At 44.7% G+C, this 17,853-nt stretch overlaps 4 protein-coding genes across 4 annotated transcripts; 2 read left to right on the forward strand and 2 right to left on the reverse strand.

Annotated features, from left to right (window-relative positions):
• Positions 1-4,344: 4,344 nt before the first annotated feature.
• LOC129617704 (uncharacterized) lies at positions 4,345-5,311 on the forward strand. The gene is made up of 6 exons (XM_055532816.1): positions 4,345-4,356; positions 4,422-4,542; positions 4,585-4,718; positions 4,767-4,826; positions 4,872-4,998; positions 5,049-5,311. Exons 1-6 carry the CDS (start codon positions 4,345-4,347, stop codon positions 5,309-5,311), a joined length of 717 nt encoding a protein of 238 aa, XP_055388791.1.
• Positions 5,312-5,381: 70 nt separating this feature from the next.
• LOC129617702 (uncharacterized) lies at positions 5,382-6,662 on the reverse strand. The gene is made up of 3 exons (XM_055532815.1): positions 6,476-6,662; positions 6,180-6,403; positions 5,382-6,101 (listed from the first exon to the last, which is right to left on the reverse strand). The coding sequence occupies exons 1-3, from the start codon at positions 6,660-6,662 to the stop codon at positions 5,382-5,384; spliced, it is 1,131 nt and encodes a 376-aa protein (XP_055388790.1).
• Positions 6,663-8,117: 1,455 nt separating this feature from the next.
• LOC129617705 (probable dolichyl pyrophosphate Glc1Man9GlcNAc2 alpha-1,3-glucosyltransferase) lies at positions 8,118-9,232 on the reverse strand. Its single transcript, XM_055532817.1, has 2 exons — positions 8,738-9,232; positions 8,118-8,219 (listed from the first exon to the last, which is right to left on the reverse strand). Exons 1-2 carry the CDS (start codon positions 9,230-9,232, stop codon positions 8,118-8,120), a joined length of 597 nt encoding a protein of 198 aa, XP_055388792.1.
• A 2,224-nt stretch (positions 9,233-11,456) lies between these two features.
• Positions 11,457-13,949, forward strand: LOC129617706 (golgin subfamily A member 6-like protein 24). Its single transcript, XM_055532818.1, has one exon. It carries the CDS (start codon positions 11,457-11,459, stop codon positions 13,947-13,949), a length of 2,493 nt encoding a protein of 830 aa, XP_055388793.1.
• The last annotated feature ends 3,904 nt before the right edge of the window (positions 13,950-17,853 follow it).

Raw genomic sequence — 17,853 nt, forward strand, 5'->3', positions numbered from 1 at the left:
CTCCCAATCCTCCATCGACACCATGGTGGACAGCGGCTGTTTCTGAAACGCTTGCTTCTTTGTTTTTTAATCACGACAGAACCCAGAGAAGCGAGATGGAAATGTCCGAACGGATGCAAGCACTGGAATATCAGCATGAAGAACTGCTCTCGGAATTTCGTGTCGCGCGCCAACATCCATGTGCTATCCATTCCCCACGGCCTTATCGACCGCAGTGTCCGTGCGATGGACACCGCCCTCAAGAAGTGGCACCATCACGACCTGGTTGGTTGGGAATGTTCTCAACCTTCTTTCAGCCACCAGCTTCTCCCTCACCCCCAACATTTTTTCGCCCACAATATGCTATGCAATCTATGCGAAATTGTTCATGCCCTCACTGTAACAGCATACAAAGGACTTCAGAACAAAAACCTCTTCGGCTCTTCTGTCTTCTTGGAGGTTCGTCTTCCGCTAGTCAGCCAACCACAATTTATCTTTCTCAGGTGTTGCTCTTGTGATTTTGGGACTTCTGAATTTCTTCGACGTTTTCTCTATAATGACAAATTTTTCAAGTTACATTCTTGAGTTATACGAATTTCTCTTCGGTATTCTAATTGTCATCATCGAAGCAAATGACTTCTTCTTCTTGCTATACTTCAAAGACTGCGTCTCACGATGGTGCTATTTCTCAACTGTTCCCTATGGGAAAGTGAGTATCATCACTCTATTATATCTTTCTCATCTATTTGTCCCAACAATCGTTATCCATGTTCCTTTATCTTCTTAGGGACTTTTTTACCTCTTGGTGGGGAATTATAGGAATGTCACTTTATTCTGTGAGCCTTGCAGATTTTGTTGTTGGATTGTATGTCGTCGCCATGGGGCTGTTTTGTCTCATTCTCCACTTTCGTTTGGAGGCGTTGTTGCGTGGGGTTGGATTCACTCTGAGTCCAGGCCCAAATGTCCACGATGTGACCGAAAGCGCTCATATTGGCTGGTCGTGGCGATGAGGTTTTTTTTTGTTAGCCCGGACCTCAGTTTTTTTTTTCTGTTCCTGACAGTTGAGTCAGAAATGACACGCGATGGACAATCAGTTGCATTCAAAATCGCGTCCCAATTCAAACCTTTCGATGATCTTGATACTCAACGTGACTCGGTCACTGGGGTGTCAGTACTCGCATCTAATCCAATCGAGCCCTCAGTTGCGGTGTGTGGATCATCAGAGGGAGATTTGTGTCTAGTGGACATTAATCGGTCTTTCGTTATTCGACGATGTTGTGGACATGACAAAGCAATTACGGATATATCGTTTCTTTCGTCGGACCCTCAACTAGTCATTTCTTCAAGTCGCGATGGAACCGCATCTGTCTTTGATACACGTTTGCCTGCTGATGTGGCGCGCGTTTCCCGAGTTCGGTTGTCTCTCGACCAAGACGAGGCAGATGTTTGGTCCCTTGACGCTGGCGGAACTTCAGAGCGTCTCCTTGCATGCTCCAATTCAGAAAAAATTCTGATGTATGATTTGAGAGTTCTGACGGATGTTTCCTTCCGCGACCCAAAAAGACGGAAAAAACGCACGGACGGATTGGTTTGGACTTTCCGAGATGCTCACACAGATTTAATCAACTGTCTTCGTTTCCATCCAAGAAGAAGGTCTCTCTTGATTTCTGGTGGTGACGACGATTTGATTTGCATTCATGATACGGATCGCTGTCAAGAGGGTTATTCAACAAAACAGGAGAACAGGAGTTGACTCCTGAATCACCTGATGATGGTAGTGACAGCGACGTTCCCGATGACCCCACCTTCGTCAGTGCTTGGAATGCAGAATCCCCTCCACGCCTCGTTCGCTTTGTAGGACCGCAACAAGACGTTCTTTGTTCAATCTCAACAACAGAAACTCTTCAAGCCTGGCATTGTCGGCGGCTTTCCTCAAATGCAAACGTTCAATCTTTTAATGCAGCTGTTGAATCTTATTCCTCAGCGGCGACATCTACCTTCCCCTTTCCCCTCTAGTTCGTTCCAGTCGGAACAAGATGACGAGTTTCCCTGTTGTCGCCTCATAGCCCCCACTGCAGCTGTTAGGTGCGCTCCTGAAGTTGGAGATGGTGATTCATCAGGGTATATCGTGAATGTGGTTTACGACGATTCATCTGAACGACTTTTTGCACTTGCAGGTAACTGAATGTTCTTTTGCACTCTCTCCCTCATGAATTTCAGGGTCTTCTTCTGGGCGGCTTTGTTTATTTCACATCAATGCGACGGAGTTCGATCTTGTCGGTCCTTTCATAGCACGACCGGATTTTCCCGGGCACAACTCTATAGTTCGGTAAGTTAGCTGCCTAAGAGGGAATAACGTCAATCTGTGTAGATGCTCAGAGGTTATCGCAACATCAGCTGTTGGCTCTGTGGTTGTTTCTGGGGCGGAAGATGGTTCACCTCTGTTTGTGGACTCAGTAGAATGTACCAATTTTTTCAGTCGTGTTTTTTCATGGACTTTTCTCTGTGTTGATGACGTAAGGTGGTCGGAGGTCAGCTCCAGCAATTTTGTGCTGTCTATAAGGACGCGGATCTGAACTGACAGGCTCCACCCACCCTGATGAAAATCGGTTGTTCTTCATCTAGTGCAGATTGAAATACCTGTCGAGTTGGGTGTAGATGGACAGAAAGGGTTTGTAGATGCCAAGATTGGGATCGAACTTGGAACGAAAGTAGCGAAATAGAATTTTCGTGTTGGGTCTGCATAACACTCATCAGTCAACATCTTCACTTTGATCTCTCACCAGAGGCACCGCCATGAAGTGTTTGACAATCACCCCCCGCGATTTTGCTAAAAATCTTCTGCAAGCGCACAAGATGCTCTTGATTTGATCGAAGTGCCGCAACGGCCACTGACTTCATCGTGCGTTTGTATTGCCAATCGTAAGCATCCCAAAGGAGATCCTTCGTGATTGGCCGTCTAAGAAAGTAAGGAATAGGAAAGAATGAGAGAACAATGAATAATGAGAGAGCAATGAATAATGAGAGAGCAATGAATAATGAGAGAGCAACGAATAATGAGAGAGCAATGAATAATGAGAGAGCAATGAATAATGAGAGAGCAATGAATAACGAGAGAGCAAGGAATAATGAGAGAGCAATGAATAATGAGAGAGCAATGAATAATGAGAGAGCAAGGAATAATGAGAGAGCAAGGAATGAGCACATGAGATGCAGGCCGCCGCTTACACTCTAGATTTTTTATGTTCGTAGAAAAATCTTCCCTCTCGAGCATAGCGACCTGCCATTGTATTCGACTGTTCGATTTTATGGAACTTTGGTGTGCCAAAAAACCAGATGTTGGGAAAGCTCGATGTTGAAAAAATAGACGTTGAAAAAATGACAACAATGACTCCTCCTTATTCCTTGGATTCTTTGTCATCATTCTCACTCTCATTCTCCTTATCGCCATTCTTACTCTTTTTATCTTTCTCAAAGTCCTGAAATGAGAAACATACTTTCCAAGATCTATTTGAGAAAATCACCTTTAATGCTGTGTAGTACTCGTTCCACTCCTCAAAGATCTCCTTCGTCATTTTGAGAGACACGCGAGTGACCTGAAATCAGAATGAGGGGGAAAAATGGACGCAAACACCCACCCGTGTCTGAAGTTTGATCTCCTCAACAGTGCAGGTGACTTTCAATTCTTTCTCGTAACATTGTGTCAGAAATGGTGAGTGAGCAATTGCTTGGAAGGACCGATCTTTGCTGTTCTCAGCCTCCTTCAACTTTCTGAACCACAACACGCCATGATGAGAATCGACAGAAGATCTACGTACTTCCCAGAGTGACAGCTTTCTAGTACAGCAAGTATTTTCCCTTCTGGAACATGCTCATGAGGCTTGACCGGAGGTCCGTGCCACCAAACCGCCTGAGAAAAAAGGAAATGCGAGAACTTCTCACTTTGAAACACACCATCAGAATTTCAGAAGACTCGGTTGACATTCGCAAGAAATTGACAGGATCTTTCGGAGGAAACAGAGCAACAAGCTCAACTGAGTCATCATGATCGATCTTGTGGAAAGGGGTTTGATAGCAGCAGCCATTAACTCTCTTTCTCAGTCCATCGGCATCCACAATTTCCAAACGGCAGAATCCAACGAAGGCTTTAGGTTTTTCATCTGAAGAGTTTTTAGCGTCAACCATTTCTGATGGAGAGAAGGAAAAAGGTGATGCATGTCGATTTGGAGATGCATGTTCGCGTGTCTCTCCACAAGGCATCATCATGAAATCGACAGTAAGTCCCGTGATGTACTGTTGCCGTCTCAGCCATTTCTATTCAGGTTCCTTTTGTAAAAGGGGGCACAATTCATGAGGGCCACGATCATGACCACAGCCGTAATCACGGCCACGGACACACAGTATGTTAGCAGGCGTTCCCTCACCCACTGTGTCTCTAACAGCACGAGCGAATGGAAACTGCAGGAGATTTCACGTCACGCGAGCCCCCGATTCGACGGGCAGATTTCCGTAAACGCGCCTTCACGGTTGGAATTGGAGGACCAGTTGGATCCGGCAAAACTGGTAAGGACGTCTTGAACGGTTTTTTGGCATTTGTGTCATCAGCTTTAGTTCTTGCCCTGTGTGAACTGTTGAGGGATCACATCAGTTTGGCTGTCGTCACGAATGATATTTTCACTCGAGAAGATTGGGAGTTTCTCGTAAAGAACAAAGCAATTGAGAAGAGTCGAATGGAGGCTGTCGGTTTTGATTTATTCAAATATTGAAGTGTCCATATCCGTCTGTAGGTCGAGACGGGTGGATGTCCACATGCCGCTATACGAGAAGATATTTCCGTGAATCTCGATGTAAGCCGTCAGTCTGATTGAATTCAGTCTTACTCGAATCTTCAGGCTGTCACGAGACTGACAAAACTTCATAATCCTGAAATTGTGTTCGTGGAGTCCGGGGGTGACAATCTCGCAGCGAATTTCAGCCGAGAACTTGCTGATTTCATTATATACATCATCGACGTTGCAGGTGCATCAATTCTATGAGTTCGCCGCGTTCATTCTTCTATCATCTACCAGGTGGCGACAAAATTCCTCGTAAGGGTGGACCTGGAATCACTCAAAGCGATTTGTTTGTCATTAATAAAACCGACTTGGCTGATGCTGTTGGAGCGTCACTTGAAGGCATGAAAGTTGAAAGTCATCGGATGCGACAAGGCGGACCTACAATATTCGCCGAAGTCAAGAATAGACGAGGAATTCATCAAATCGCTCAACATATTCTGTCGAGCTATGCAACACACACCGGCAACAAAATTCCCGTGTCTGATTTAAGTGTTTGATTTTCTCTTGCGTCAATACCAGATAAAAGTTCGAAAGTCGAATAAAGTTTCTTGATTGCGGCAAAAATCGTTAGAAGCATTTACGATGGACAATAGAAGGTCCCGATTCATCGTATTCCTCCTTCGTGATCCACATGCTTTGGAAAGTCGAGAGTGACGAAAGAATCGACCCTCCAATCCACACGGAGTATTTTCTCTCTGGTGGAGCAATAACCTTCACTTTGATGGACGATGCGGTCAACGCGGAGATTTCTTTGATCATTCTGTCCGCAATTCCTTCGTACATCGTCGTTCCGCCAGACAGCACAATATTTCCGAAGAGATCGCGTCGAATATCGACATCGCACTTCTGAATGGATTCGAATGTTGTCTGATGGATTCCTTGGGCTTCCTTTCCGACAAGACTTGGCTGGAACAGCGCTTCAGGGCAGCGGAAGCGTTCCGTTCCAACGGTAATGACTTGCCCGTCTGGCAGCTCATACAACTTCTCAATCTCGGCGCTTCCATCGTTCGCTGCTTTGATTTCGGCGTCGAAGTCAAGCGCAACGTAGCAGAGTTTTTCTTTGATATCTCGGACGATTTCTCTTTCTGCAGTTGTGGTGAACGCGTATCCTCTCTGAGTGAGGATTGTCATCATGTGGTGCGTCAAATCTCGGCCAGCGAGATCAAGTCGAAGAATTGCATGAGGGAGAGCGTATCCTTCGTAGATTGGGACAGTGTGCGATACACCATCGCCGGAATCCATAACTATTCCAGTCGTACGACCAGACGCGTACAACGACAGAACGGCCTGAGCGAACGAAGTGTGATAAAGAGCAGTCTACCGGCTTGATGCCCCAATAGAAACTAGGAAATTTTAAGGTCTTACCTGGATTGCGATGTAGGACGCCGGAACTGAAAATGTTTCGAACATCATTTGCGTCATTTTTTCTCGATTCGCTTTCGGATTGAGCGGCGCTTCCGTCAACAAAACGGGATGCTCTTCTGGCGCGACACGCAATTCGTTGTAGAATGTGTGGTGCCATACACGCTCCATGTCATCCCAATTGGTGATGATTCCGTGTTCAATAGGATACTTAAGGATAAGGATTCCTAAAACGACATTCACGAGGTGAACAAATATCAAATAAGATCCCACAACAAAGCTATGGATTGAGTGCGTACCTCTCTTGCTTTGTGCCTCGTCGCCGACGTAACACTCTTTGTCTTGCATCCCAACCATAATTCCCTGGTGTTTGGGACGACCGACTATAGAAGGGAACACGGCGCTGGGGGCATCATTCCCTGCAAGACCAGCCTTCACCATTCCCGATCCATTATCCACAACAAGTGAGGTAAGCTCCTCTCCCATTTTGCTGGAAAAAATTTAATCCGAACTATCGAAAATAAAAAAACGTGAATGCAAGGGCGCCAGATTCGACGGACAGTATTAAGTGATCTAGAATCTATTTCGAAACTCAAAAACATCTATTGGAGTAACCGACAGGCCAATTGCCTACCTGAAATAAGTTTGAAGAAATTAAAACAATTAAAGCCAAAACGATATCTGAAAAATAAGAAGAGGATAAGACGTTAGGATGGACAAAATATCTTACTGATACGGAAGCCAGAGAAAAAATTTAGCGACCTTTTTGTTTCTGCGGGGCGACGAAACTGGAGGACTGGTGTGTCTTTGTTTGTGACATGCGCGTGCAGCACCGACATCCATTGAACGGGACCTGAACTCTTTGTAGTGCGCGAAAAGTTGAAACATTAACAATAGGTCAAAAGTGTGCAATGTTACCGAAACAACTTTTGTTGTTGAAGATCCACTTACTCGATTTAGATCTACGAAAAACCTGAGAGTCGTACGAAACACAATAGACGATATTGGAACACTTTTTGTGCGGGGGGGAGAAGGGGTTGAAGGTGTGAGCTGTTTCAACTAGCGAACGAAGAAAACATAATCAGAAGGCTAATACGATGATGCGATACATGCATCCTTGGAATAGAGAGTTACGCCTGCATTTTAACGCGATCGAGGCATTCCCAGGTAAGAATCGAATTTCCACGAATAACAACCATCCCTAATTCATTTTTTTCGGTCGGGCTGACAACTTCGACAGTATTGTCTAAAACGATGTTCATGAAATTATCGTAACCACGAAGGACTCCGACGACATGACGATTTCCATTGAGACGAATGTCCAAACGCTTCTCCATAAATTTCTTGAGATTTGCTGCCGCCTTGCCCGACATTTTAAAACCTGATTAGATTTATTGTTTGGATTCCAAGTGACCCAATAGAAATAGTCATTCAGTTCGAACCTGCTGATTGAAAACTGCCATGCCTTGCGTGATAAGCGTCAAAAAATGGATAAAAATACCAACCGAAGATGACAGAGATGTCAGAAGCAGGGGCAAGAATTCATAATTTGCAGAAATAGAGAAAATTAATGCATGGAATTGCTTCCACATCGATTGATAAACAATGAGAAAGATCATCCAAACAAATTGAAATAATTGAACTTTTTTTGAATGAAGAATTCGATTGCTCCAATTACTGAATTGATCAGGCTTTGATGATTTTCTGCAAAAGGTTGAATATTCTAAACAAGAGTAGGTGAACCAAGACACCAGCTTAAGAACGCCATCCTCGCTGTTCGGAAGAAGAGGGAGTAGGGAAAAATTGGCCCAGAGATTGAGAAAGAAAAACGAATAATGCATTTCGGGAGAGTTGACAAGATAAATGGGAAGTGACAACAAGAGTGTCGAGTAAAGTATTTGCTTTTCATGAATATGCCATCCGACAAGAAAACATAAGTAATTACTCAAAGCAAGAAAGAATGGGAGTTCCAGACGTCTTGATCTGCATTTTCCAGTTGTTCGCCTCATCTCCCGTTGAATCATTTTCCATACCAACCATCCACTACAAAGAACCAATAGAAGAAGAGAAACTCGTGGAACTACATTCGGAAGAATCAGTGGGTTCCTGTTTCCGGCTCCAGTGGTTGCAATCGGCGATGAATGTCTGAAGGAACGTGGGAGAATTTTTGCAAGGAAGAGATCCAAAGTAAGATAGAGAGGCCAAACATTTGGAGCCCAATAGGAATGAACCAGACCGCGACCAAAAGGGAATAGACGCGAAAGCAAAGGGCGTAGCTGGCCAGTCATGAGAAACGGAAGAAGGGCGATTAATGAGACTCCAGAAAAGATGGACGCGAGAATTGAAAATCTGGTGATGAAACGATTTGTCTTGAAATAGGGATGAGAGCAGTAATCGAAAATAAGGAATACGGCCATTGGAAGACTTACATAGAGAAATATATGTTTGAGATAAATAAGAATAGAAAAAAAAAGAGCTGAACGTAATGAATTGCCTTGAAGGGCGGAAGATACCGAAAAGAAAAGGACTCCCATCAAAAAACCATTATACTGAAAATGTACATGATCGACTATCAATAATCCAATATTTGAAATTGTAAACAACGATGGGGCGACGGAAGATGATAGGGACGATAGGGCATTTGTGTCTAGGAGACATTTTATTGAGTTTGTCAATGAAATACAACCGGGAATCAGAACTGCGAGATCAACGATGACGACGGAAAGTCTTTGAAATAAAATGACGTGCTGCGGGGCGTAATCAAGAGAATCCACCCGAAGCATCAACGGATCATTGAAAGAAAGGAAAGTCCCGATTGGATGCTTTGCGAATAAAGAAATCCAATATTCGAAATACGCAAAGAATGGAGGATAATCGAGCGTCCAAATTGAAGTTTTCTCTGTATACCATGTGGAGAGCGGTGTCGAAGACGTAATAGCCAACCAATTTCGATGAACTTCAAAGTCGGTACTACGATATCCAGTCGTTGATAAGAAAATCAATCTGATACAGGTCGCTACCAACACGATGAGTGTTGATGATTTCTCTCCAACCATATTTTTTTAGTTTTTTGTTGCCCTTAACAGGCACACACGATGGCGGACTTCTCGAGCAGCATCTATGTGGCGTGAATCTGTGGCAATGTCGAGCAGAGAAGACTATACAAAGTACTTTTCCTCATTTAGTCCTTGTTCCTATTTTTATCATGAATTCCTCTCCATCATCAGAAGGATTCACATCTGCGCCGGACTTACAACATGATCATGAAAATGTTGAATCTCCACGAACAGTTGGTGAAATGGAAATGGATCATCCAGAACCGCTTCCAAGAATAGAGGTATTAAAACCTCATCAGAGTGTTAGACATCCATTTATCAGATTACGAGTGAGAATCATCGTGTTGCATGGAGTGGAGTGGTACCGACGTTTTCTCCTTCATTGCCGTCTTCGCATGTCGAAGAAGAAGATAAAGAGGAATCGCTGGAGATTCGCACGGCGCTAGACAGGTGGGACTCTCTGCTGTTCAATCTTATAAATGTGATGAATTATAGAATAACGCAGAAACGCTGGGAAGAGAAAACTCGATATGAAATCGATCTGTCTGGCTTAAAGGCGGAGATTGGACGAAGGGTAAGAGAATGAGGAAATGTCGAGAAATGTGAAACGTGGTTTAGACGCGATTAGAGGCGGAGATGAAAGAGAAGCTGGAGGAAAAGGATCGTGAGATTCGAGAAGTGAAAGCTCATAATCGATCTCTGCGCCAATTGTTATACGATGGGGATCAAGCCCGACACGGCGCTTTAATTCATATCCTGGAAAATCAAAACCCAGATCTTGATAAATCAATCAACCCAAGTACTCTGTTGAAGGAGAGGCGGTGTCAAATGAAGGGAACAGTCGATGAAGAGTTGAAGGAAGCATTAGAAGAGTTAAAGGGATTCAAACCACTTCATACACCCGTTAGGTAAATCTATGGTGACGACGCTTATGGGGAAATATTTATATAACATCATGATATTCTGCGGATCAGATCATGTTCTTCTTCTTCAGTGAATGGTACCGAACGACGATCAAAATTTGGAATTTTTTAAGAGTTGCTTTTGTTGGCGTGAGTATTCCAGACAAGCCAACCCAAAAATTGGTACAAGTTGCAAAGTAGGCGCGAGAACGATCAGAAGTGCATTTGCTTTCATACTTTGACGTTTTGTTCATTTTTGTTCATGCAGAAATCGCTTGATAGCCGAGCGACAAAAGTTAACAGAAGCACTGAAAGAACTGCAGTACCACCAAATACGAATTATTAAGAAAATGGTACGTTTCTCGCCATCATCACTTTGAAATCTTCAGTTGAGATTCATTCTACTTGAAAGTTGCATCTCTTCTGCTGATCCCCCACACTTCATGTTCTCTTTAGACGGCCGCGCCAAAATTATACGAAGAAGCTCAAGTTCAAATAACATTTTATAAAACACAAACCAGCGATCTCACAAATCTTATTCAACAAAAAGACAAACAATTGCTGGAGTTGCAGACAGCATGGGAGGAATTATCAGGAAAACACGCTGAAGTAAGGAATCAATCGTTGTCTTCTCGATTCTTTCGTTTTCTCGAAGGCTTGTACTCAACTGGAGAAGATGCATGAAGCTGCCCAAGAGAAGGAAGCTCAGCTATCGAGATTGAATAACAATTTGATAGAGAGTCAAATTCTCATTGTTGAGAAAGAGAAGGAGAAGAAAGAAGCGATTGAAAAAGTAACAGAAGAACTTCGTGAGGTGGACGGGAAGAGGGATTTTGCGGAAAATCAGTTTCGTGTTGCTCGAAGACGTCTGGAAGATGAAAAACGTCGAGCTGATGGATTTGAACTGGAACTGAAAGAATCTGTTGAACGCGAACAGCAATTACAAGACGGTGAGAGAAAACTGAAAGAAGAAAACGGGGCGTATGGCGCTGCAGTAGACGCATTGAAGGAGCTAATGTGAGCAATTTTCATCATCACGTTGGGATTGAGGGTTGAATGTTCTGTAGAAAAGCAAGTCAGTCGAGCCTCCTAGATCTCGAAAATATAAACGCATCTCAAGAGAAGCAGATTAATGAACTGAGAGAAGACAAGAATTCAGATCAACGGTGGGATAAGAATGATTGATGATAGACTCACGTTTATCTTTTAGAATTATAGAAGATTTGAACCTCCGAATTCATGAATTTGAGAGATCGAAGTCAGCAGCAAGACTGAAGACGACGAGATTATCTCCTTGTAACATTGGGGGTCACGTCCCAAGAATGGCACTTCATGCTGCAACTTCGATTAGCATGTTTTCACGGCGATTATCAAAAACGAGATTGAGGGAGTTGGCAATGATTTCAATGAAGCGAAGTAAAACTTTAGCGAGGAAACTTCTCATCCGAATCAATCATTCTCCAATCCATCGCAGCAATAAGGGCTTGCAAACGGATGACTTGAGATCTTTGAAACGAGCGGTTGTAGCAAACATTGCTGTTCATCCTTCAACGTTGAGGAAGGTTCCCTCAGCCCCCCAGTGGCCAACGTTAAGAGAGCCTTCTAGACGCAGAGTCCAATTGCGCCGGAGTGGTCTGATCTCTTCAGTGAAAATTTCTCCCAAACCTTCAAGAGACCAAATTGGTGATGAAGTGTCTCCCGCAATACCTTCTATAACGACGCCCGTTGAACAACAAAACCGTCCTCCCGTCAGTCCAAAGTCGTTTCTCGGATTGACTCCCATCGCGCCAATCCACCTCAGAGGAGAGAGCCGTGCGTTGAGCAAACAGCTCACAAGAGAGGCTTGCCCTCCGGTTGTGATCGAACCAAAGGATTCCGTCTTTCCTATTTTTGTTCAAGCACCAGAAGATGTAGTAACGAAGCCGCTGGAATTTGCCCAGGAGCCTTCGCCCCATCCCAGAAGAGTCTCAAAGCTTTCCTTATCGCGAGTTTCACCCCTAAGAATTCCATTTGAAATATCAGATCAGCGCGACCTTGGCTCGATGACTGTGTCTGCATTGGAGACAGAAGAGGGTAGGAAACCCGCTGAGGTGAGGATGCGAGCTCAGCAGTTGCGTGAGTTGGAGAGGCTTCGGTACGAAGAGAGACTAAAATCGGGCATCAGTGATGTTGAACGGAAAATGGAAGAGGGCGAGAGAACCCATAGAGAGGAGTTGGAAACACTTCGCAAAAGCCATGAGAGGGAACTGAAATCCGCCATTGAAGAAGAAGTAGAACGGAAAGTCAGAGAGCTGAAGCAAATCCACCAAGCTGACATAGACAAACTTCGTGAAAGTGATAAAGGGCATCCCTTGCCTGCGTCTGGGGAAGGCCTTGAGCTCCAAATGGGAGAGTTGAAGAGAACCCATAGAGATGAGTTGGAGAAACTTCGCAAAAGCCACGAGAGGGAATTGAAATCCGCCATTGAAGAAGAAGTAGAACGAAAAGTCAGAGAGCTGAAGCAAATCCATCAAGCTGAGATAGACAAACTTCGTGAAAGTGATAAAGGGCATCCCTTGTCTGGGGAAGGCCTTGAGCTTCAAATGGAAGAGTTGAAGAGAACCCATAGAGATGAGTTGGAGAAACTTCGCAAAAGCCACGAGAGGGAATTGAAATCCGCCATTGAAGAAGAAGTAGAACGGAAAGTCAGAGAGCTGAAGCAAATCCACCAAGCTGACATAGACAAACTTCGTGAAAGTGATAAAGGGCATCCCTTGTCTGGGGAAGGCCTTGAGCTCCAAATGGGAGAGTTGAAGAGAACCCATAGAGATGAGTTGGAGAAACTTCGCAAAAGCCACGAGAGGGAATTGAAATCCGCCATTGAAGAAGAAGTAGAACGAAAAGTCAGAGAGCTGAAGCAAATCCATCAAGCTGAGATAGACAAACTTCGTGAAAGTGATAAAGGGCATCCCTTGTCTGGGGAAGGCCTTGAGCTTCAAATGGAAGAGTTGAAGAGAACCCATAGAGATGAGTTGGAGAAACTTCGCAAAAGCCACGAGAGGGAATTGAAATCCGCCATTGAAGAAGAAGTAGAACGGAAAGTCAGAGAGCTGAAGCAAATCCACCAAGCTGACATAGACAAACTTCGTGAAAGTGATAAAGGGCATCCCTTGCCTGCGTCTGGGGAAGGCCTTGAGCTCCAAATGGGAGAATTGAAGAGAACCCATAGAGATGAGTTGGAGAAATTTCGCAAAAGCCACGAGAGGGAATTGAAATCCGCCATTGAAGAAGAAGTAGAACGGAAAGTCAGAGAGCTGAAGGAAATCCACCAAGCTGACATAGACAAACTTCGTGAAAGTGATAAAGGGCATCCCTTGCTTGCGTCTGGGGAAGGCCTTGAGCTCCAAATGGAAGAGTTGAAGAGAACCCATAGAGATGAGTTGGAGACACTTCGCAGAAGCCATGAACAAGAAAAACAAAATCTGGAGAACCAACGCGATCAAGCGAAATCGGAAGCTCAAAAGTTGAAAAAAGCACTCGAGGATGAAAAATCAAAACAATCAGAAAACGACATGAATCTCCGAAAGAATTTAGAAACAATGAACAATTCGCTGAAGGAGAGTGAGAACCTTGTGAGACAGACGAGTGATAGAGTGATCGTCTTGGAGACAGAATTGATGCGAGCTCGAGAGGATGGTGCAACTGCGACGGGCGAGTTTGATCGCAGGATAAGAGAACTCGAAGAGAAAGTGAAACAAGCAAACGAGAATGAAAAGCGTGTGAAGATTGAAATGGAACAGATGGAAGCAAATTACCGTCGGTACGTTCAATGGTGATGAGAGAATGCAATGATGTTGTGTCTTTTAGCGAAATAGAGAATCTGCAAAAAATTTATGGCGACCAAGTTTCAGCACTCGAGGAAGGAAAGACGTAAGTTGAAGTGCAGGATCCCCATCAAATCCTCCATTCACGCAGCCGTGCGATGAAAGAAACTGAAAGCATGAAAAGAAAATTGAGCGAAGGGGAAAATCTGAAATCACATCAAATTGAGATCTTGGAAGAAAAACATCTCAAGGAGATTTCAGATCTGAGAGAGCAACACCAACTCAAGGTGAGGCATTGAAACTCGATATGATGTGAAGTGTTCTCATGCAGCTACATGAAAGCCTTCAAGCAATTGAAGAGGCCGTTGCGAAGAAGGAGAAGAAGCACCAACAGTCAGTCGTCTTCGCGATCACTTTCCTCATTTCCTGATTTCAGAGACACCGAGATAGTCGCAGCCAAATTCGAAGAGAAGGTGAAAGAAAAAGAACGAGAGCATCATGAGAAGATTCGTTCATTGGAGCAGCGAATTGGAAGTCTTGAATCTGAAGTATGTCAATGAAATGACTTCAAGACATGTTTTATTTGAAAGGCAAAAGTCGCTGGTGTGGAGTATCAGCATCGATTGGATCGAACAGAAGGCCAAAAGATTGAGGCTGAACAAAAATTGATGGACGAACGAATTAATATGGCGAGATTGAAGGTAATTTAATCGCTTAATATTTGAATGTCAAAGAAACTCAGGCGGATCTTCGACGCGTTGAATTGGAGAAAAGCGCTCATGCAATCAAATTGAAAGCCTTTGCAGAGGAGCAAGGGAGACAGTACGTCCAGTGTTGAGATACATCGTGACACTGTAAATGTCAGGCGGCGTTCCCAGCGTAGCGTTGCCATTCAGACATCATATCCTCATTTAGAGACATTCGATACATACAGCGCCCCTCGGAAAAAAACACTTCTCCCGTCTCCCCTTTGGCGGAACAAAAGGATTGGGACAACGCATCATGCCCCAAAGACGAGACTCGTGGGGCTAGCGCATCCATTTCCGTCGCTTCCTAAAAGGATGGTGACAGAATCAAAAAGGATCCATATGGAGGGATCGTGTCAGCAATTGCTGGAGGAGCTTTCGAATATCCGGCAAATTATGAATCTGACTTTCGGAAAACCAAATCTTGCTTCCGTAAATCCAAACCATTCTAAGATCGAGATGATCGATGAGGCAGATGTTTTGCCTGACAGCATCGTTTAATTCTTTGTGCAATAAAGAATTATTTGAGTGCACCTAAATGTGATTTAATGACAGAAGACTAAACAAGATGTGGAAGGGAGAAGTGGGTCAGTCAGAAATATTAGAGCACAAGGAAATATGTTCTTGTGGAGATACTGATCGATGCAAACCTTTTTACTCAAACACACACTGTCTCCAATTCCTACGTCGAGGTCCTTGAACCAACTTGTGATGTGCCATTTAATCTTTCGTACATGTATGGTATGAACAGTCCCTCTCCCATTTGTTTTTTCTGTGCACGTGGCGTGTTGCCGCTTATGTCATGTTATGTGCATGCCGGACAAGGGTCCCGGTTAGTTGAGTTCGTCTTTTTCTTGACTCGTGGAAAACGTTCTTTTCCTGCGTTTGGAACCGTCTTACATTTTTCCAGAAATAACTTTTGACTTAAGAACCATGAACCAGTCTCCTGTGCCTCCTCCCCCTGCGGACCAGCAAGGGCGCGACGGTCTACAGGTCACCTCCATCGCTACAGGCTCAAACGACTCCCATAGGTCCCAGAACATGGTGGACGACCTCCTGGGCAGTCCTCTTGAGCCTTTCCATGTACAATCCCTGAAGGCCATCGGCGCGATTGTCCCATTGACGGGACGAGTGGATTTTGTTGGAGATGTTCCAATACAGGCGGCGAACTGGTCGCTAGCCAAATGGAAGGAAACCCTACAATTAGCAACCTTTGCTCCTCTCAGCGAAGTTGCTTTAGAAGAGTGGATTGAGGATGCAGAAGCAAAATTGAAAGCGATCACCCCAACGTTATCCGTGTTCTTGACTGTTGTGGAGCTCAACAGCAGCCAGGGCCTTGTTCCTTTGCTTCAAATGGTGCAAGCAGAGTCCCAAGTGATTGGGAATCTCTCGGATTTTGCCAAATTCGTTGCCGGCTATTTATTTGATAACATGGACGGGTGCATCCAATTGGAAGCTCAAATCAACTCCCTACCAAGAGGGCAGTCAACCTTCAATGCCTATCAAAGTTTCGTGGTGAAAGTCAAACAATACGGTTACATGTGCTTACGCCATGGTAGAGCAAGTTCATTTGCTCGCCATCAACTTGCTGAAGTGTTGATAAAGGCGTTTCCAGAAGCTGTTGAGAATCGTGTACGGATGTTACACGATATTTATCAACCTTCCTCCCGCATACTGAAGCTAGCCATGGATGCGGAGATCGAGCTCAGACGAACAGGCCTTATGACAGTGGCCGGGAAAGCTGTCTACACAGCCATGGACGTGGAGACTCCACAAGACCCCCAAAGAACGGGAAGAGTCTGTTGGAACTGTGGCGACAACCACTTCCGACGAGAATGTCCTTTCCCAGATCATCGGTGTGCCAATTGCGGGGCACTTGGACATATCAGCCATTTCTGCAACAGAGGAGTCTTTAGAGACAAGGGTGGCAAGATGCGTGCCGTTGTTACACCTAAGCGTGATGCTTACAACATTGATATGAAGTTGGACAATTCCTCGACCGAACAATTAAAAGCGATGTCAGGAAACATCCAAGCAATCTTGGCGACGCGAGCTAAGACGAATGAAAAAGGTCGACAACGATATCAAAAGAAACGGATCGCAGCCGGAAAGAAACCCCGAGTTCCAAAAGAACATCCTATATACCATTGTGCCGTACCACCTTCACCTCCTGAAGAAGAAGAAGAAGATGGAACGGAAGAAGAAGATGAAGGAGAGCTACCGTCTGTGCATTGCCTGACGTTGAAGCCAGAACGGTTGTGCACAACACCAATGATGATCAATGGAATCGCCACGAGGGCGGTATTGGACAGTGGAGCCGAAATCAATTGTATAGCCAGCCTGGAAGCCGACAGGTTAGGAATTTCAGTTGATTCATCATGTCCAAAGGTGGCTTTACAAAGCCTGATGGGACCAACGAAGCGAATGCCACAATCCGTTGCAATTTCGTTTTCGTTTCCAGGCGGCGATCAAGAGGTTATTGATCGATTTTACATCTGTGAGGGAACGGTTCCCACCCTCATAGGATGTCCGTTGTTGGAGAAACTGAGAGTTGTCTCTGACTTTGGGAACCGAAAGATTACAGTTGGGAATACGTCAATTCCTTTTGTAGGGAATGTGCAGGACAGCACTCCCTTATCCCCCATTGGAACGTCCACTATGATGCAGACCTCAGAAGATGTGGAGGGGAGAATAGCCCACGTTTCGCTGGAGACAAAGGCTGCAAATCCATTGGTTGAAGACGCTGAACTGTCGAAGTTGGAGGAAGTCCTTCGTCAGTACCAGGCTAGCTTTGCTCGCCCACGTCCGGGAAACTGTAATGTCCACACAGCGCATTTGCGGGTAGACGGGCCCCCAAAACGCTTCAATCCATACACCCTTTCGTCAGCATTGCTGGAGGAGTGTTACCGTCAGGTGGAAGACTTGGAGAAAGAGGGGATGATCGTTAAGGATAACGATTGTGAATGGGCAGCGCCAATTGTCTTCGCCCCTAAGCCTAACGGGAAATGGCGAATGTGTATCGATTATCGCTATGTCAATCAATACGTACAAGATGATGTATATCCCATTCCGGTCCCGCAGGAACTCTTTATCCAGCTGAGAGAGCATAAAGTCTTCAGCACCATAGATTTGAATTGGGGATTTTGGAATGTCCCGATTTCCGAAGATAG

This window comes from Condylostylus longicornis, unplaced genomic scaffold (genome assembly GCF_029603195.1).
Source record: "Condylostylus longicornis isolate FDR11 unplaced genomic scaffold, ASM2960319v2 ptg000614l, whole genome shotgun sequence".
Lineage (NCBI taxonomy): Eukaryota > Metazoa > Arthropoda > Insecta > Diptera > Dolichopodidae > Condylostylus > Condylostylus longicornis.